We start from the raw sequence: 21,529 nt of genomic DNA, 5'->3' as shown, positions 1-21,529 counted from the left end.
CAAAATAATGTAAAGAATGGCTAAATTTTACTGATGACTCTGCTAATATTTTTGTAGCACCCTAGGAGCAAAGGCACTCGGCGTTGCCCATCAGCCCGTCGGGATGCATTTTTTAAGACTTACAGCAGCTCGAGATAACTAGTTCGACTCAAGGAGAACGAGGGGGAGCGAGTCAATTGAAGTCCTAAGTACACTCGGTGGTGGTTAATTAATTTTGCAGCTAGGACCTAATTCCATCTAGGTGATTCCTATTTAGTCTGCATTACTAAGCCCCCTTTGACAGCAGCGCCCCACTCACTCACCAGGCTTCCCTCCCTCGCTTTACCTCCTCGAATCTATGACCTACCTCACTCACTCCCTCACTTCAAAATTACAAGCCTTTCAGTTTGTCTTGACCAGAGATTAATTAAACAAACTTATGGAAGGAACATATCTTATGAACAGGCATACACTCCTTTGATTGCCTCCTGTTTTGGACCAATAGTGTGTGTGTGTAGGAATCCAAGGGTACCCCCCCCCCACACAGAAGGGTTTGTGATTCATAAAAAAGTGATTTTCTCCATGTCGGGAGGCCTTTGCATGGCTGATGCCATCAACTTCATCTTTCCATGATTTTTTTGGCGCGAGCGGACACCTCTGGAATACGTAATGACCCCCAAAAGATCTCCTTCTCTCTCCTCTTTCCATTTCCCCGCTTCTTTTTGACAGACCTACTCGAGAGACCGACCATATAGGCTTTTTTCTTTCTTTTCGATTTCAAGGTCAGTTGGCTAAAGATGATCGTTTACTTTTCGAGTCCAACATATGAATGATTGCACGTGCGTCGATTTTACTTTTTTGGTTTGAAATTTAGTTTTTCGTGTTTTTATTTTCAATATTATTTAATTATGGATTTTAATGGTAGTTATGAATGTGCTTCTTTGGTGGGCACTGGTCAGGATTATTGCCAGACTATAAGGGATTATTTGGCCTATTTGGGAAAAGTGTTGTTAACTTGTCTATAGGGTGATTGAAAAATTGGTCTATTAAATGAAAGGGATTGATTGAAAATAGACGGTTTTTTGGAAATAGGTCTTATTGGGGTAGGGGGGAATTTTTTTAAAATATTAATAGGCCTTAATAGGTCATGATAGAAGTCATGGAATTTGAAAATAGACCTAAAATGTCACGATAAAAGTCGTGGAATTTGAAAATAGACCTAAAATGCCATGATAAAGTCATGGAATTTGAAAATACACATAAGTTAAGGTAAAAGTTGAAAATAGATGTAATAGGTCATGATGAAAGTCATGGAATTTGACAAATAGACCTATTAAGGTCATGGTGGAAGTCATAGAATTTCAAAACATACGTATTAAGGTCATGGTGGAAGTCATAGAATTTCTAAACATACGTATTAAGTAATGATAGAAGTCGTGAAATAAAATTTGAAAATAGACCTAATAGGTCATGGTGGAAGTCGTGGAATCTCAAAATAGACGTAATAGGTCATGATAGAAGTCGTGAAATTTTGAAAATAAAAATAGGTCATGGTGGGAGTCATGGAATTTTAAAGGGCTAGGAATTTGATAAATGACATAGGAACCACACGACTAAGTCATTGAATTTGAAAATTTATGCTGAAATGTTCTAAGGGAAAATAATTTGTCCGCGTACTTTTTTTTGACAATTGCTGAAACTTCAACCGGAACATCTTTACACAATTTTTTTTAACTTTGACATAACGTAAGACATTTTTAGTACTTCAGTAGAAATTCTTATTGGACATATTTAGTCGTAAAGATGATATCTTTTTTGGGAAAAGATGTAACAAGTGTTACGTATGTTTTTTTAAGATTAAAATCTTTGAACTATTGACTAAAGGGTTGCTTAACTCATACATTCAACCCTTTATATGGAAAAAAATGTACTTAAGGTCAAAAGTTTTCATTTCGTAACTCTTGTAGTTCAGTTAGCTTCCTCTCATTTTTGGCCCAACTACGTAACTTGTACTCTTAACTTCTAAAAATACATTTTTTTATCTTGTATTTTTCATCTTTAATTTGAACATATCCCGGTATTATAAAATGTGTCCTTTGTCTCTATACGTTTTTGAGTACGTCTTTTGACCCGGATGAACTGAAATTTTAGAGGGGTCACGACCTCAAATAGGGTATTAGATGGTCTGGGATATCCCCTTGTTTCTGATGATGATATGATAACAAAAAAAATATGTATTAATTGATTGATTGACTTTATTAACCCTCTGTTATAGGGTTCAAAGGTTCAAAAGTACTTCGACCCCTATGGGATAATCGACCCCTGTAGAGTATAGTTCTTGGGATAGTTGAATAATAGTGTATGGATGGGTTTTTAGGTATTTGGGAAGTTAATATAGAGCCAAGGAAACGCAGGGAAATTAATTTAGAGCTAAGGATACTCGTGGGAATTATTTTAGAGCTAAGGAAACTCGGGGAAATTCATTTAGAGTTAAGGAAACTCGGGGAAATTCATTTAGAGTTAAGGAAACTCGGGGAAATTCATTTAGAGTTATGGAAACTCGGGGAATTTCATTTAGAGTTAAGGAAACTCATGGAAAATAACAGGAAAAATGATTTAGAGCTAAGGAAACTCAGGGAAATATTTAAAAAAATTATTTAGAGCTAAGGAAACTCAGTGAAATGTTTAAAAAAAGATTTAGAGCTAAGGAAACTCAGGGAAATATTAAAAAAAATAAAAATGATTTAGATCTAAGGAAACTCATGGAAAATATCAGGAAAAAATGATTTAGGTGGGGTGGCGTAGCGGTTAGCGCTTTCGCCTCGCAGCATGAGGATCCCGGGTTCGATCCCGGACTGTGGCACCGGGTGAAAAATCTGGGAAGAAATCCTTCTGCGTAGAGTTTGTAAGTTCTCTCCCCGCTTGTTAAAGGAGTTTTCCTCCGCGGTCTAACCCGGTTTCTCCTTTCCATCAAAAACTTGCAGAGGTTAACGGTAATAGTTAGTATAGGGCGCTGTCGGTTAGCTGTGGCATAAGGGCTAGCCACCACCCCTCTATGCATTGCAAAGGCGTTAGATAAGTGGCAATAAGTCGCAAGATGACTTGGTCCAATTAGCTAGCTGAACTTAATTTAATTAAAAAAAAAAAATATTTGAAATCTCAAAAACCAATATTTAAAATAAATAAAGAAAAGTAAGTCTACCTATACTGTATATTTTATAAAATTTTGCAACCCGACTAGTTTTAGACCTACATACTTAATCATTAAACCGTATGTGCCCCTTTTGTACAATATGATGCATTTTCATTTATTTTTTATTGGTATCTTTTATGGGTAAGATTCCATATAAAATAATTTAGTGTATAGTTCCATCCATTATTAAATTTCCAAGGTCTTTTATATAAATATATATATTGTTTTACCTAAGGCTTTAGGCCTATTTGACATAATATTAAACAGATAATAGCATGATTGCAAATTCATCATTAAATTTTTTTTTGTATTGAAACATTTTCAAGAATAGGCCTAAAGAAGTATTTTTTTTTATTATTCAAGGTAAAAAACCTTATTTAAGAATAAGAAAATGCACGTGGTTTTAAATTAGCATAACATAAGATTGCCTAATTTCCTGCATTTTTTTTTTGTTGCAATTGTTTGATGGACTACTTGGAAATTTTGTGTACAATATGGCGCCTATATATTTTTAATTATATTGGTAATTTAGAAAAGTTCTAATGTACATTACGATTTTCTTAGAATTGTATTTTAATTATTGCAATTCTACAGGAATTCATAAATATAATTGGAATAATTGCGTAGCCATTAATTTTCACTCAACGTATCTAGGCGGGCTTTGTGGGAGGAGCTAGCTTGACTATTCGTTAGAATTTTATTTTAATTATTGCAATTCTACAAAACGTATTACACAGGAATTCATACAGGTAATTGGAATCATTGCGTATAACCATCCATTTTCTATTAACGTATCTAGGCGGGCTTTGTGGGCGGAGCTAGCTTGACTATTCATTATATATGAAGATTTTACTTCGCGTACGCCTAGGATCTCGCGTTTGCTACAAAACCAATGAAAATATCACAGTTAGAAAGATGTCATCAGAATTATGAGGCGTGATGGGGATAGTAAGTTCTCAAACCCGGTATACCCACAAACCCAGAATTCGTGGAAATTAACAAGGGAGATATGGGGACGCAATTATTCCAATTAACTTTATGCATTCCTGGTATTTCGAACATCTGAGGGTACGAGCGTGTCGAACTAAATATTGGTGGTAATCTCTTCACGGTAAAATTGGGAATTTTAGAATTTCGTGTTCTTCTGTGAATGGGAAGTGTATAAATTGGCTTGACGCTTGTAGGAACCGGAAATGCTTTTATTCTATTGGTTTACCCTTTCCCCAAACTGTCAGGCGTCCTTTCTTTCACTTGTCAAGAGTGTCTTAGTGTTGTAAAAGGGTTTTTGGAACGTTTACCTTCGTAACTTTAGCTTAAGATTCAAGGCCATTTAAAACGCTGTTTGAACTTTTCCTAGAAATAAGAAGATGCTATTTGAATTTCAGGTGTTTCAGGCATGATTTTAAGGTTTTAAAGCATTATTTGAACTTGAGGTTTTTTTAGAAGCATTATTTGAACTTGAGGTTTTTTTAGAAGCATGTGATTTGAACTTGAGATATTTTTAGAAGCATTATTTGAACTTGAGGTTTTTTTAGAAGCATTATTTGAACTTGAGGTTTTTTTAGAAGCATTATTTGAACTTGAGGTTTTTTTTAGAAGCATGTGATTTGAACTCGTGGTTTTTTTAGAAGCATGCGATTTGAACTCGTGGTTTTTTTAGAAGCATGCGATTTGAACTTGAGGTTTTTTTAGAAGCATGCGATTTGAACTTGAGGTTTTTTTAGAAGCCACTGTTTTCAAGTTAAGATTGCTGTTGGAGTATTTTACGGATGACCCCCTTAAATTTAATTAATAAACTGATTAAGACAATGATTGCTAATTTAATTTAATTAAGGGGTCATCCCTAAAACACTCATTGACAAATAAAAACTCGAAAACAGTGAGTGTCCCTTGTGGCAAATTAACAAAATGGAGATAGAAGTATAGAACATTTTCGACTCAAAATTGATTGATTGATTTCCCAAAGAACAATTAACACCCCCAGGCTTAATTTATGGATGGTAGACTAATCAGAAACCCCTTAACAAATAATGAGGCTTAGCAATCAGGTATGTATAGGCTTAGCATAGTTTAATTAGGAATTTAGCTTAGTAGTAGTTAGTAATTACTAATTAGGTAAAAAATAAATTGCAAATATTTCGAAACATAATCAAATTTTATTGTAACATTTTCCTTTGTTTTTTTAACAATGAAACTTTTTACGATATTCATCATTTCAATGGTTTTAGTGTTAAATTCATTTTGTTTTTAAGTCTCTCATGTTTTTTTTTAATTAATTAATTGTACTACAAATCACCTCTTCACGACCTCACTGGGTTTGAAGACATTAGTTCAATATATAAATATATAAAATATTAAAAATAATCTTTAAAAAAAAATGTTCATCACAGATACGTTTTTCCTTATTTTTTTCCTACAGCAGTGCATCAACCATTTCGATTCAATGCAAGCGCTAGTTAATTCCCATGCCTTTAACAGCGCTTTTTTACGCGGTAAAACGTTAACACGCGCAAGCTGGGGGATTTTCTTTAGATCGAAATAGTTAGTATATTATTATTATTATTATTTTTTAAATCACAAACGTGCATGAGTTAAAATTAAATTTATTTATTTTTTTTAAAACTTCTTTTCAAATTAGAAATTTAGGTGCGCTATAGTTAAAAACACAAGCTAAACTTTGCAAATGATAGTTAACAAATTAGCCTATAATATAAATAATAATAATTCGTAATAATAAAATAGTCAATCATAGATTTTTGTTTTAGGTTCTATATTTTTTTACTTTTTTTCTTTTTAGTTCAGTTCAAATTAATCTGTCGTTATTTTGAACATTTACAGGAAATTAAAGGCGATTTAATTCTACATTAATTTAGATTTAATTCCAACATGGAACATAATTATCGTATTTTTAATTATAGAATTAATTAAAGCCCCTAAACTCGTCGTTAATAGTTAATTATTTACAATAAATATTATTTTAATTTATATACAACAAATAAACATGCCATTTTTTTTATGTGCGCTGAACTTAAGCTCGTCATGCCAAAATCTAATCTCCCTTATTTATTTAATTATTTATTTATTTATTTATTTGTTTTTTTAATTATAATTTTTTTAGGAACTAGTATTGCAAATGTTAACTTAACCTATCACCGTTTTTTAGAAAAAAACAGTGAGTCCTTGCCCCTTGAGTTTGTAGTAGGTAGATTTCACCACCGTCATGGGATTGGTGCTTTTCAGGTCACGTGATTTATATGACCTTGGCGGGAAATTGCAGGAACGACCATTGACCAATAGTATCGTCGTTGCCTCTCGTAGTAATTCACGCTCTTGGTGTTAAACGTAACGAGATTGGTTCGCTAGGTGTTGTGATCATGCGCATTGCGATATCTACGTCTTTTGTCGCTTCGAAATCGAATTTTTGTACAATCTAAATTAAGGTTAAATATATTGATTAGTTAGGTTTATTTTATTTACTTTTTTGTGGAGCCAAGGCTTAGGGTTAATACTTACTCTAGCTATTAAAAATTGCATTTGAACTTCGGCTACACGTCTACCAATGCAGGATCTTGCTCCCAAACCAAATGGCAAACATGCATGCGTATTAATAACCTCCTTTGAATCCTTTTTACGTATCCAACGTTCGGGTTTGAACTCGGTAGGGTTTGAAAAGTATTTGGGGTCACGACCAGTTGTGTAAAGTGACATTAGGACCAGTTTCTGTTAATAAACAAAAAAAAAAGAAAAAAATACTTAATTAACGAACTGTTATTTAATTAATTAGTTTCGTAAGTGATCATTGCCAGTGCAATTCAACCACTATCTACAATAGACTGAATCAGGGATAGATTTAATTTTAGAAGTAGGAATGGAGAACAGAGTAGTAATCTGTGCGCGCGTCAAAGTCCCCACACGGACCCCCTTCCACGGGACGAGGGGGGTATGAAAGAAGAGGCGAGCGGGTCATAGCGACAGGGGTAAAAAGGAATTACGTCACTATTTTTCGCCTCCGTCCCCGCATCAGCAACGTCATCAAAACGTAGGGTTTAAGTGAGCAGCCAATAAGATAATTTAAACTTTTCGTTATGTGTTGGTTGGAGGGAGGGGGGCTCTATACTGGGGGGCTATGAGTCGGAATAACTGAAGTAAATACTAACCGTTCCGTTCTCCATTCCTACTTCTAAAATTAAATCTATCCCTGCAGTAATATTTTCCCAGCTTATAATGAATTGATATGACACTTACCCCGGCTGGTACATTGTATTGTCCGATGTTAAGTTCATTTGATAGTATCCTTGTTAAAAATGGCGCCACCGGGTACAGTCTTAATGCTTCTTTAATGACGGCTTTTACGTATGGTAAACTTGACAAGTGTTCTTCTTTTATTAATTCTCCGTTTGGGACAACGTTATTAACTTCCGATAGCAATTTAGATTGACAATCTTTGTTCTTGGCTAACATGTATAACGTCCATTGAGTCGCGTGTGACGTCTGTGAAAATACAGAAAAGAAAAAGATGCGGGTGTTATTAGAGAATGCGGATTTTTTTCGATTTATTAAAAATATAGGCGGGAAATTAACACGTAGATTTTTTTTTGGCGCAATTTAAATAAAGGCGCATTTTTTTTAAAGTGGCTTGAAATTAACACGTGGATTTTTATTTTTGGCGCAAATTCGCTCGCGCCAATTATAGCACGTGGATTTTATTTTATTTTTTTTTCTTTGCGCAATTTTTAAAGTGGCGCGAGATCTACAAAGGTGTGCCTATTGGATGGTTTTTGCGCGAGCATAGCAGGGCGCGAAAACTATAATGTAACACGTGGAAAATATTCAGGATTTTAAACTTACCGTATCAGCTGCTGCTACAAAAAGATCGGTGACAATTCGGACAATTTCTTCGACCGAAATATTTTCTCGTAATAATTGGTGTAAAATTCCATCTTCGCATTCGGAATTGGCTGAATTGGCTACATTATCTTCGACGTATAGTTTAGCTAAAGTTAAAGAAATAAAAAAATACTGTTTAGTATATTGAAATTTAATAGAAAATTTAAATATTTTTTGTGAGCTTACCGAGTTCTATGGCTTTTCCGGCGGCTTTGGCAAATCGGTTCCATACTGGTAATTTTAATTTATATGCTAGTCTTGGTGGGATCATGGTCATTTTGGCGGATTCGGTGAAAATCTGTTGAACGCAGTGAACAAACTCATGTATGCTAATGTCCAGCGCTTCTTTTGACTTTATGCAACCGAGACGGCGACCAAAAATCATGGCTCCCAATGCTAAAAAGATAAAAATAATAATTTAGATTAATTTTAACTAATTTTAATTTTTGGTCTATTTCGGTCTATTTTTGCTACTAAGTAATGTTGAATAGTATATTGAATATACTTACATTCAATTGACCAGTTATATAATTCCTTCTCGAGGTCCGGTAGAACATTATTTTCATTAGTGGATGACCCCCATCTTTCTAATACGTCAGTGATGACGTCGTTGAACATCCCCGTATGAGTTGAGATGGTTTGTGGTCGTAAGAAAACTTTGTTTAAACTACGTCTTCGTTCTTCCCATTGTGGACCATCCCTATTAAAATAATTAAAAATAAGAGATGATTATTATATTGCAATTAAATTTAATTTTCTTTGCATTTTTTATAGTTATAATTAACTAATGCAATTTTAGATTTTGGGTTCTGATACTTTTTATTAACCCTTTTTTAATGCTCTAAAACTGAATTTATAAAAAGGTGTCTGTAATTATTGATACAGGCGCGAATTTTTGTACAAATGCGTAGAAATTTGCTTTCGATGAGCAAAAGTTGTATAAATTTGTAAAAATTTTGTATGAATGCGTAAATTTTTTGTATGAATGCTTAAAATCTTTAGTATAAATGCGTAAAATCTTTAGTATAAATGCGTAAAATCTTTAGTATAAATGCGTAAAATCTTTAGTATAAATGCGTAAAAATTTGGATTGATGTGCAAATAATTTGTATAAATGTGTAAAAATTTAGGAATAGAATGAAATATAATATAAATGCGTAAAAATTGAGGAACAATTTCTATACTTACATGAAGAACAGTCCACGTTGAACTCCGGCGATTTCGTTATAAATTAACCATGGTTCGGGCACCATGTGTTGAGGATGTTTGCCTTCGTTCTTATAAACTTTTTGAATCATTTGACTGTCCGCGATAAAAACGGCTTCGACAGCTCCCAACTTCTCCTTATAAATTGGTCCCAATTGCTGATGCCTCATGGTACAATATTCGTGAATTTTGGGAGCTCCACCGTGTTTTATCACATCCAAAGTCGTACCCAAAATTGGCAACCCTTTTGGACTGGGAATTGCGTCGTAGCTAGACGACGATCCTCCAATTGCCGCCGGTACCTTGACGGCTTGACCAACGGCTATCTCGTCCCTACTACTTCTTCTACTTCCGGCGAATGGACATTGAGATCCCGTTGCGGTCAAGTCGATAGCGGCAACGCTGGACCGTTGACGACGACACCCCGCTGCTACCGCCGATGCTCTACTACTTAGCTGTAGTTGTTTAGCAATGGTCACTATATTTTCCGGTACATTGACCATTTGATTAACTTTAGCTAATTGACGTAGACACAACATCTTTATACTTTAATTTTAATAATGGTTTTGGGAAGAAAATTAAAGATAAATCTCTGTTTTATTTTGGTTTGGTTTTATTTTAAAGTTTTGGAGCTTCGACCAAAAGCGCAACTCCAAATCTTTTTCGCTATTGAAGCGAGCTAGAGACTTCTGAAGCTCCAAAGCGAACGGTTCCTGCTTTATATACCTTTTTTCGGACTGCCTAAAAACCCTCCTCCTCTTGAACCATCGCAAGAGGGGTAGCTACTGAATCCTCTTTTTTTCCTTTTCTTCTATAACTTACTTACCTGGCTGGCATCTCCTCTCTCTCACTCACTCTCTAGCTGTCGTTTTTAGGGACCTAAACCAAACCCCCAAACCAAAATCTTCGATATATGAATAATCTTCAACTACAAACTCCGCCCTGAATTTTATATCAAACGAGGTGTACTATAATCATAAGTTTATAAGATTATGTTCAATATAAGTCTGTTTAATTAATATCTGGTCATGACAAACTGAAAGGCTTGTAATTTTGAAGTGAGTGAGGTAGGTCATAGATTCGAGGAGGTAAAGCGAGGGAGGCCTGCAGTGAGTGAGTGGGGCGCTGCTGTCAAAGGGGGCTTAGTAATGCAGACTAAATAGGACCTAGATGGAATTGGTCCTGGCTGCAAAATTAATTAACCACCACCGAGTGTACGTAGGACTTCAATTGACTCGCTCCCCCTCGTTCTCCTTCTTGAACTAGTTATCTCGAGCTGTAAGTCTCTCAGTAGCATTACGAATCGTATAAGTAGTGCATTTCATACTTATGGAAGGTATCACTTATAAACTTATGATACTACAATTGATTTACCCTAAAAATCTACTGATACTGAACCGATTCTTTGGATATGAATTGACGGGGTTGGAGAATTAAGTTTTAGGGATAAAAGATCGGATATGTACTTTTAGCTGGTCAATTCGAATTGGGTGGGATTGGATTGACGTTCCTCTTTGCCATTTTGCGAGACTTGAGTGGTGGCAATTAAGAATTAAGGCAATTATTTGTAATTTAATTTTATTAATTAATAAATATTATGGTTTAAATTTTAATTTTTAAATACCTTTTTATTAATTTCTTGATAATTGGTAAATGGTCCATTGTTTGTGGCAAACAAAATGGAGATGAATAGAAGTTACATACATTTTTGACTCAAAATTGATTGATTTCCCAAAGAACAAAATATCCCCTTAATTTATGCATGCAGACTTGTCAGGGGAATGCCTGATTTGTTTTGCATGATTTTGTTTGAATATTTAAACTGATTTCAATTTAACTGCCTTAATATTTCTTCTTTATACGATTTCGAGTCGACTTGTGATGTGAGTTGTGATAACAAAACTGATTACAGCCTTTTTTGTCGTAATAATTTTTAGTAAAAAATAGATTATAATTAAATTTCCTAATCCTTGAAAATAATTTAAAAGGTACTTCCAGAATGGCATACGTCTTCCAAAAAAAAAAAAAACCCAAAAAAACCCTTGTTCCAATAGATACGTGCTTTTTACTATAAAAATTCACCGAAGGATGTCTCTCTTACCCTCAATGATAGTTTTTTCCCCCCATTTACAAGTTGAAAGAATTTTTTTTTTATTTATTTGAGATGAAATAAAAGCCTAGATGAGAAGCTATTGTGAAATGTTGCAATGATGCTCCTTGGCCCCTCCCCTAACGCGTGCCAACTAATGTTTCAAGTTTTCAAACCTCCAAAAACTGTAGGTCTAAAAAGGATGGGCGGTTTTTTTCCTTTTTTTTTGGTTTAAATAAAAAATAAAAAAATATTTTAAACATTTTTTTTTTAACTTTCGTTACCATCCATAAGATGACGCCCGACTATCATATCGTGGTTTTTTTTTTCTTTAATAATTTTATTTCGTTTTAATATTTTTAAGAGGGTTTTTCTTGGTTTTTTTGGCGTAGTTTGAAGATGTCTTTACGTTCATATTAGCCTGGTTTGGTTAATAATAAATAAAATAATTATTTAAAAATATAGGGCGCGAAATTATATGATTTTCGCACGCGCACCACGTGTCTTTGAGCACGTGGAATTAGCGCGCCTAAATTATGCGCGTGCATTTTTTTTATTAATATTATTATTATAGAGCAATAGTTATAAGAAGATTCGCGCCACGCGACCTTGAACACGTGGAGTTAGCCCGCGCAAAATTGTTCATTTAGCGCCTTTTACACTTTTAAAATAATTTTGACACGTGGTTTGTGACAATAGCTCAGCGGGTTTATATATAACGTTTAGGACATTTGGGAAAAGTTTTTCTTACGCTAGAAACATTCTTAAAATCGTCTGATCTGTAACGGTTAGGCACTGAGCATTGAGGGGGCGTTTTACTTTCTATAGGTACTTTTCACACCCCCTGGTGATTTCTTTCACAGATAATGGAAAAGTCATGGGGTTGACTTTTAACCCATTTCTTAAGAACTCGAACAATGCCAGGGAAACCTATTTCAGCACGGAAAATTTCTTGCGTTAGACCAGGCTACATAAGTCCTACAACTATGTATTAGCATAAGTTGATAAGATATGTTGCTTCCATAAGTTTGTTTAATTAATATCTGGTCATGACAAACTGAAAGGCTTGTAATTTTGAAGTGAGTGAGTGAGTGAGGTAGGTCATAGATTCGAGGAGGTAAAGCGAGGGAGGCCTGGTGAGTGAGGGGGCGCTGCTGTCAAAGGGGGCTTAGTAATGCAGACTAAATAGGACCTAGATGGAATAGGTCCTGGCTGCTAAATTAATTAACCACCACCGAGTGTACTTAGGACTTAGGACTCGCTTCCGTCGTTCTCCTTCTCGAACTAGTTATCTCGAGCTGTAAGTCTCTCAGTAGCATACGAACCGTATAGAGTAGTGCATATCATACTTATGGAGCGAACGTATCACTTATAAACTTATGCTTGTATTATCCTTTTACGAAACTTATCGTACACCGTCGCCCCAGAAGTTCCCAAGACCATTCTTTATAAGTCTTGTATAGCAACTGTACGGTCCGAACCTCGCCTGCAACTTAAGTCAACTACCACCACCTTGTAAGTTCTGCAAGAGAAACTCTACCATAGGCATATCTTCTTTGCCTTTAGCCCTGTTAGCATCTTTTGCCCTTGAAAATTAGATATAGCTTAGATGCTGGGCTAGCTAGCTAGCAAGAAGGCAAAAAGCAGGGGAGCGGAGTACATGTTCGCGCGCGCTTTTGGGGGTACACTTTGACCTTGACCTTGGATTTCCCGGTTTGAATGATGAGTATAAAGTGGACTATAGTATTAATCAAAGCAAAGCAGTATAGCAGCTTCGGTGGCAACTTTGGTTTTTGGTGTATAGCCCATCCTGTCGCCAACTTACAACCCAGCTCTTATATCAAGTCGTTCCCGTAGAAGACAGTTACTAGTCTGTCATTCAGAAGGAAAAATCCATTTATACCATGTCTGTTGGCAGTGTTGTTAAAGCCAACCCAAGTCCTGTTGTAATTGAATGGCTCGGGGTCAAATGATGTAAGGTTTAAGGTATAGACCCGTTTCAAATACTGTCACAGTCAAATTGAAGAAACTCTTGTAACAATGGTGAGATGGGTTTTGTTCGAATGTAAGTACAATACCACCACGTTGACGCTGGCTGTTATATGCCGGTTATGGATGTTTGATTTAAATGGTTTGGTAATTGTATCTTTCTCAAGTATGTGGTAGCGTGGAGTTTTAACTAGAAAGTGTTGCCAGGTATTTGAGTGAGTGTAATTCAATAGACTGAAATGATTGTAGTGTTCTGTTCAGTTCAGTTCCAAATCTTAATGATGCGGGGGATGCTCTAATAACTATTTACTGGTAACACTGTCCCTGAAGCGCTTGCGCAGTTAAAGTTTAGGAGGAAATTTCTCCAGCCCCCTTTAGTGCATGGAAAACTATTTATAGGGTAACTTCGTCCTTAACCATAACTTTAAATAGCACTGATTCCATATATATATATATATATATATATATATATTTAACATGAATTTAATCAAAATTTCCATGAATATTGATGTATTAATTATATATTTTGTTTAGTACGATGTTTTTCATTTAATTCCTTAATTAAAACTTAACTTTATTGGATAGAATTAAATTACTTAAAAATCAGCGATAAGAATGTGGTTTAATCACTTGACTGAAGAAACAGATATTGAAAAAACGTTTTAGTTAAAATTTAAAGGCATGCTACTGAAGGCTCAGATATTGGATTGTTTTTAAATTAAAATTAAAATACATGCTACTGAAGGCCCAGATATTGGATGTTTTTCAATTAAAATTTAAAGACATACCTAGGAATTTGTGCTTAGTTTAAACTTAAGAGAATTAAATAATTTAACATAATAATAACAACAATTATTTTTGTATTAATTTAAAATAACAGCGTGCTTAAAAAATAAAGCTTGCATAATACCATATGGAAGGGTAACATCTGTATTTTTTTGCTCATTTTTTCTCTTTTCTTTAGATGCTCGTACAATTATTACAATCAAAGATATATGAACCAGATATGACATAATATTTAATACATAGATTGCTATCAAATCGAAGAAACCAAATTAATTTGGATACATAACGTAATATTGGAATTTATACATAAAATTTCATAATATTGCCAAAAAAAAAAAAATTAATGGGTTTTACATTTACAATTACAAAGTATAATATTGCGTTATATAATGAATACCTTTACTCATACTTGGTACTGTACTAAAAGGAATGCATACAGCTAATAGGAATCATAGTGCACCCCAAATATATCCCTTGTTAATTTATATGACGTCAAATTAAAAGGGGATGTTCTTTAATTTAATTGAGAAATAAATCAATTTTGAGTCGAAAACAGGGTTCGTACACGACCTGGAAAACCTGGAAAAGTCAGGGAAATTGAAAATGGGCCTAAAATGGCAGGGAAATTTGTGGAATTTAGTCAAGGAAAACCTGGAAAAGTCCGGGAAATTGAAAATTGGCCTAAAAAGGCAGCGAAATTTGTGGAATTTAGTCAAGGAAAACCTGGAAAAGTCAGAGAATTTTATTCCAACGAACCCTGGAAAATGTAACTTCTATCTCCATTTTGTTTGCCACAAGGGACACTGTTTTCCAGTTATGATTTGATTGGAGCATTTTAGGGATGACCCCTTATCATTAAATTAGTAAACAATCATTGTCTTAATCAGTTTCCTAATTAAATTTAAGGGGGTCATCCGTAAAATACTCCAATACAATCTTAACTCAAAAACAGTGTCCCTTGTGGTAAATTAACAAAATGGAGATAGAAGTATAGAACATTTTAGACTCAAAGTTGATTGATTGATTGATTGATTTCCCAAAGAACAACATACCCAGGCTTAATTTATGCATACAGACTTAAGTATATCAATAACCAAAATATAATTCGTCGACCTGAACGCACTGGAGAGTGTATAGCACTCTCTCACGTTTATCACGATGATCTTTCTTATTTAAAAGTAAATAACCGTTTGCTTCTATACGTCAGTTTAAATGCACTTGATAAAGACTATTTTTTTAGTTCCTATTTTTACATTAAGGTATAAATACGCCTTAGTTTTAATATCAATTCGGCTTGGGAAAGGAATTAGGAATTAGAGTTGAAAGAGGTTTTCAAACCAAAGGGGCTCAAATAGGAGGAGGTGAAAGTACACGACACTACTAACCTAAAACAACAGGTATATTTGATTCTGGCTTCTTATAATCCCCCTTTCGATGACGTATATGGTTTATATATATTTTAAAATAAATAAATTCAGGCCCCTTGCTTAGTTTCTTCTTTATAACATATCGTTCGGATTACTTATTTATTCCAAAAATAAACTGGTGTACTTTACTTTTTTATGATTTATTTATTTATATGGATACAATATAGATTACTTTTTTATGCACAATAAACTTCAATTTCATTTCATTTCAATATAGATTACTTCCTGTTTTCCATTTTTTATATCCGATTTTTAATTTGTTTTTTAATTTGGATTTTTTTTCTTTGCTTTTCATGTGTTTGCTTTTTAATGGAAGCCTTTCCGTGGTCTGCTTAGCTTAACTGACCATCTTAGGGGAATACCCCCTGGAAACGTGAAAGAAGTTTTGAAAATGAGTAGTTGGGGAATCTTTTAAATGGGGAGTCGAGGAATTTTTGAAAATGGGTAGTCGGTGAATTTTTGTAAATTGGTAGTTGGGGAATTTTTGAAAGTGGGTTGTTGGGGAATTTTTGAAAGTGGGTTGTTGGGGAATTTTTGAAAGTGGGTTGTCGGGGATTTTTTGCAAATTGGTAGTCGGGGAATTTTTGAAAATTGGTAGTCGGGGAATTTTTGAAAATTGGTAGTCGGGGAATTTTTGAAAATTGGTAGTCGGAGAATTTTTGAAAGTGGGTTGTCGGGGAAATTTTGAAATTGGAAGTCGGGGTATTTTTGAAAATTGGTAGTTGGGGAGTTTTTGAAAAGGGAAACGTGTGTGATTGTAATTTTAAAAGAAAGGGAATTTCTAATTATTGTTATAGGGGTAATTTTTCTGTTGTAGTACTACTAGCGCAAAGTAATCTAAATTAATTTTGATATTTGTTTAGAATTAAGTGAGATTAAATTTTAAATCAGGGAAAATTACTTAGGCATAGAAATTGTCAAGGGCTTTTTGAAATGAAAAGAATTATGGCAACCTTGAACCGCCATTAATGGTTTTTCAATATTTTTTTCCAATTTTGCATCTTAATTTTTCAGATCGTCATGTTTAGCGGAGGTCATAGAGGTCCGTATCAAGGTGGTAACTTTCCTCAACGACCCGGGTTACTCAGAGCTCCGTCGCAATCGATACCATCTCGTCCACGATACCAATATCCCGCCCCATACCCTCAAGTCAGACCAACTCCGCGTTCTACAACAACTACCAACCACTTGTCCCACGGCTACAACAACTCGCAAAGACCCAGCTCCAGAGGACCTGTTGGCCACAATTACTCTTCCTTCAATCAACCTGCAGCCAGACCCAAAGGATTCCAACAACAGCAACGTTTTAGAATGAACGAGGGTGCCAGTACTTCTTATGGAGGAACAACAAGCCCATATTTTGGACAACAACAAAGTTATGGACGGCCATTTTACGGAGGTATGTTATGATAACCATGTCCTTTTCAGGTTAACGAATTAAGGGTTAATGCAATCATAAGTTTATAAGTGATATGTTACATCCATAAGTATGATTTGCACTACCAATACAAGTTCGTAATGCTACCGGGAGACTTACAGTTCTCGAGATAACTAGTTCGAGAAGGAGAACGAGGGGGAGCGAGTCAATTGAAGTCCTAAGTACACTCGGTGGTGGTTAATTAATTCTGCAGCTAGGACCTATTCCATCTAGGTCCTATTTAGTCCGCATTACTAAGCCTCCTTTGACAGCAGCGCCCCACTCACTCACCAGGCCTCCCTCGCTTTACCTCCTCGAATCTATGACCTCACTCACTCACTCACTCACTTCAAAATTACAAGGCTTTCAGTTTGTCATGACCAGATATTAATTAAACAAACTTATGGTTTTAGTTACATCGAAATGGTCTATTGTTAATTTTTCGAAGTTTTCGTTGAATTTCGGTGCAAATTCTACCAATTTTTGTTTTTTTTTTTTCGTTGCCAAATCACCTTTTTGCTTTACTGATTATATGGTTTAAATGGAACATTAACATCCTTTTAAGATCTCTTCTGAGAAATTTAAATTTGCGCGTTTCTCGGAATATAACCGGGCTTTCCTGGTATAGTATATCTATCCGTAAAAATTCTACAGTAGTAAAAAATGGCTTTTTAAGCTCATATCTATTAATCTTATACTTTTCAACTCGTTCTCCTCGTTTGAAATTTTGTAAATTCTCCCAGATATACAGGAAAAATGGCGCTTTTTAAGCCATAACGCCATAATGCAAAAGTGTATACGTCTGCCGTATTGGTATTGTCCATAAGTTTATAAGTGATATGTTCCTTCCATAAGTTTGTTTAATTAATCTCTGGTCATGACAAACTGAAAGGCTTGTAATGAATTTGAAGTGAGTGAGGTAGGCGACCCCTTACTTATAGAGATTATGATTGCCTTATGTGTTTAGACTTGTACAATCCCGGGAAAAGCCAAAAAACAAAATCGATTCTTTAAATAAACTTTTTTTTTTCTTTTTTTAGATTTTAAAATCCTTCATATTTAAAAATAATAAATTAAATTCAAAAGTTATAATCAAATGATCGTAAAAACAGGGAGTCTAGCTGTCCCACAATAATTCCTATAAAATCCTATATTTTTTAACCTGTCCTATATTAATTATGCTATAATTTCATGAAAAGTCAGACTATAATAATTCCTATATATATTTTTGATGCTTAGTTTGGGGTCTTAGTTTTCGTTTATAGTTTAGAATTATCAAATTTATTTTAATTAAAATTTAGTTATTGCTCTTTTAAAATAGAGATGACATTTGACTAGATTTGACCGAAATTGATCAGGATTATTTTTTAATTATATTATATATCATTTAATTTAATTATGTTCCTCTGAATTTTCAAAGTAAAACGCAATTTATTATTATTTTTTATTTATTTGAGATTTTTCTATAATATAGTTTAAGCCAAAATATATGAGCATGCATTTTTATTCCTATATTTTCCTAAATAAACACGTGATTTTTTTTCTCCTATAAAATCCTATAATTCTGAAGAGAAAAAAAAAATTTCCTATAAGGAATTTAAATTTTTGACTGGGCTCTCTGTAATAAACCGAGTTCTTCCCATAAACGCACCATTGTTTCATCAACGTGCTATATTGCTCCAATTGCGATATAAAATGTCGATAAACAATCCTCACATTTCAACTTGGGTCGTTCCTTGTTTTACTACTCGTGCTTTCGCACATGCCCCTTTTTTTAAATATTTTTTTTTATTTTTTATTTCTTTTTTTTTTATTTTGTGGTAAAATAATTGAGGGTATAAGAAGCGCACGTAGGCACTATTTTTTTTCCAATTGAGAAATATTGCTGTTTACATGTTTTTACTGCTGTTAGAATTTTGCGAGAGAAATTCAACCTCGACAGGGACGGGTTGATCGTTCTAGTAATTTTATTGAACTTTCTCTTAACCTTTTTTTAACTATCTTTTATTTTTTGTTTTACCGGAATTATTATACCCCCTGATGGTATATTGGACCGATAATCATTTTTAATTTGTTGGTTTTATAATAATTAATTAATATTAAAGGATTTATTAATTTTATATAAATTTTCAAAGCCCAAATCACGATATATAGAACCCTAGCCAATTAGCGCTCTGTCAGTTGTGCACTGCTGGCTAATTAGTTAACGAGTTTTACGTATATTGAAACGGGGAATTTTGTTAACAAGAAGGCAGAGGTGTTAAGCCTGGTTTTCACTGCCGAAATTTTCACGGAACAGAAAAGAAAAATCCGCAAGATTTTGCGGAAAATTCCTTAAAAAACGGCGGCAAAACGTTTTCACTTGTAATACGGAAAGAGTGCGATCTCGTGGAGACCAAGGCTTAACTGTTATGTTGAAAATGCACCAATAACAACCTATCGATTTTATTAGACTTTATTGTCTTTGCAAAAACGTTAATTTCTATCATATAAATAGCGATTAAGCCAAATTTCTTTAGCTAATCGTTAACTATACATTTTTATACAAGGCGTTTCTGTAGTCGAAACAGAAACACCTTGAACTAAAAAAAATGGCGTCGAAAAAAAGCCTCGCGAGCTGACCAAAACCAAGCCTATGACGTCACGCATTCGTCTATTCCTATTGGCCACCGCTTTCCTTTCCGTAAAAATTTGCGGAAAAATAGAAAACCAATTCCGTGCTTGCCGCCCTGAAAACGCGAAATTTTGCGGCAAATTACCTCCGAAAAAACGGCGCGGAACGCGGTTTTTCCTGCGTTTTGGGCCAGTGAAAACCAGCCTTTACGCGATTGGTCGGAAGTGCAAATTTAAAATTATCGTCCATGAATTCTTAAAACTAATTCTAATTTTTAAAGTTATTCGGAGGTTTAATATTTTCTTTAATGTTTCACTATATGCAAAATGCTCTTATAGTAAAAATATGCCTGTTTTTTTAAAAGTTAAGATTGAGTTGCATTGCTACTCAATTTAATTGAACATTTCAACTGTAAATTATAATCTTATATTTAAGTAATTTAATTTAACTTCTCCAAAAGAAAATTAATGTTTAATATAATTTTAATTATTTTCGTTGTATTGCAGCTAATTTTAATTATTGTAACTGCAAATTATAATCTTCCATTGAAGTATTTTAACTTCTAAAAAGAAAATTATGGTTTAATATTGCCGGATGAAAATCTTTCAATTTAAAGTTTAAATTGTTTCCGGATTTTTTAAGGATTTTGTTTTTCTTTTTTATTTAAACTCCCCTTTTTTAAAAAAGGACGAAAATTCCATGACGCACTTGGCAGTGCACGCGGTCTTATTGGCAATAATATTGAAACCACCGTTATAAGGAATAACATATTAATCGAACGGTATTAAAGAGAAAAAAAATCGTTAAGCGCAACGTTCTTTGAAATTTGAACTCAATCGAAGCCATCGTCGTCGTATAATGAACCACATTTAATTTCAAAAGGGCCTCTCAGAACATTACTCAAAAAATGGATATATAGAAATTATATTATACTAGATCGTTTAACTGCACGTGCTCCCAGAACTTTAAAAAAATTGCGCAAAATTAATTTTATTTGTCCCCCATATTGTTTGTTTCGTTGGTGTCGGGTCAAAGGTCATGATGTCAGTTTAATAGTAATTAAGTTTGAATTTTGTTGGTACTCACGGTTGTTACACAGGCTGTGACGTAGAGGGTTCAATAGAGAGTGTTGTCAGTGTAATTCAACCGCTATCTACAAATGTACAACCTACTGAATTAATTAATTAAGGTTGTAGAATTCGGTTCGATTCAGTACTGGATCATTCATTCAGTTTCAAACTTGAATGACGCAGGAGATGATGCTATAATAATATATTATTGGCAACTCTGTCCATGAAACGGATGCGGTTAAAATTGTTTGTATCCGTTCAAGAAAATAATTTTAATTATTTTAAACTTCGGGGTCGGGTCAATGAAAGGCCATAATGTATATATTATAAAAATGTTAAAATTTGTTTTTGTTATGTTGTGATTGTGGCGTAGGTAAACGGTTAGGTTTAATTAATCTTTTACCATGTATCTTTCAAGAAAACAATTTTTTTAATTTTTAAGTTTTATGAATGAAATTTTAAAGGTGGCCTATGATATCTAAGGTCAAAGTTCACAATATCCATATGAAATAAGTTAATTTTTTGCATTTTTTTTCTAATTTTAGGCGCTAACAGTTATGGTGGAGATAATTATGACAATGGGGATGGAGACCACGTGGTTTACAATAATCCTGCATCGCAATTAACTGATAATTTTATGCGATTAAGGTAATATTAATAAATTCAATTGAGTACGTTTTCATTAATTAATTAAATGATAATTAACTATTTTATCTTAATTAATTAATTAATTAAATTATTAATGAACTTTTATCTTAATTAATTTAATGATTATTTATCTATTTTATCTTAATTAATTTAATGATTATTTATCTATTTTATCTTAATTAATTTAATGATTATTTATCTAGTTTATCTTAATTAATTAATTA

General features: G+C 33.8%; 2 protein-coding genes across 3 annotated transcripts in view; one reads left to right on the top strand and one right to left on the bottom strand.

Moving 5' to 3' along the window:
* LOC149615693 (uncharacterized) overlaps positions 1-21,529 on the top strand; it is a 52,180-nt gene that overhangs the window by 12,405 nt on the left and 18,246 nt on the right. Inside the window, exons 1-3 of one of the 2 annotated variants that reach the window (XM_089856368.1) lie at positions 12,982-13,397; positions 16,571-16,955; positions 21,203-21,305. In XM_089856368.1, coding sequence (XP_089712494.1) covers positions 13,395-13,397; positions 16,571-16,955; positions 21,203-21,305 — 491 coding nt within the window. In that variant the 5' untranslated portion in view covers positions 12,982-13,394. Of the gene's footprint in view, positions 1-12,981; positions 13,398-16,570; positions 16,956-21,202; positions 21,306-21,529 lie in introns of those variants that run through there. The other variant, XM_089856369.1, reaches the window with a different exon arrangement.
* On the bottom strand, positions 5,445-10,015 carry sad (Cytochrome P450 family protein sad). The gene is made up of 7 exons (XM_089856578.1): positions 9,248-10,015; positions 8,569-8,759; positions 8,246-8,455; positions 8,021-8,166; positions 7,418-7,663; positions 6,686-6,892; positions 5,445-6,602 (listed from the first exon to the last, which is right to left on the bottom strand). The coding sequence occupies exons 1-7, from the start codon at positions 9,802-9,804 to the stop codon at positions 6,495-6,497; spliced, it is 1,665 nt and encodes a 554-aa protein (XP_089712704.1). The 5' UTR covers positions 9,805-10,015; the 3' UTR covers positions 5,445-6,494.

This window comes from Phalangium opilio, unplaced genomic scaffold (assembly GCF_054372755.1).
Source record: "Phalangium opilio isolate 3A_F unplaced genomic scaffold, DU_Popi_V2 ptg000217l_1, whole genome shotgun sequence".
In the NCBI taxonomy this organism is placed as follows: Eukaryota; Metazoa; Arthropoda; class Arachnida; order Opiliones; family Phalangiidae; genus Phalangium; species Phalangium opilio.
Note: the sequence above shows the minus strand (reverse complement) of the source record. Positions and strands in the feature narration are given on the sequence as shown.

What these genes read in the sequence shown, in the direction of transcription:
- sad (XM_089856578.1), bottom strand. Translation starts at nt 9,804, where the DNA reads ATGTTGTGTCTACGTCAATTAGCTAAAGTTAATCAAATGGTCAATGTA. An exon ending in TTGTAGCAGCAGCTGATACG is followed by an intron (nt 7,664 to 8,020) that starts GTAAGTTTAAAA and finishes GTATTTTCACAG; the next exon opens with ACGTCACACGCGACTCAATG. An exon ending in AATACAATGTACCAGCCGGG is followed by an intron (nt 6,893 to 7,417) that starts GTAAGTGTCATA and finishes GTTTATTAACAG; the next exon opens with AAACTGGTCCTAATGTCACT.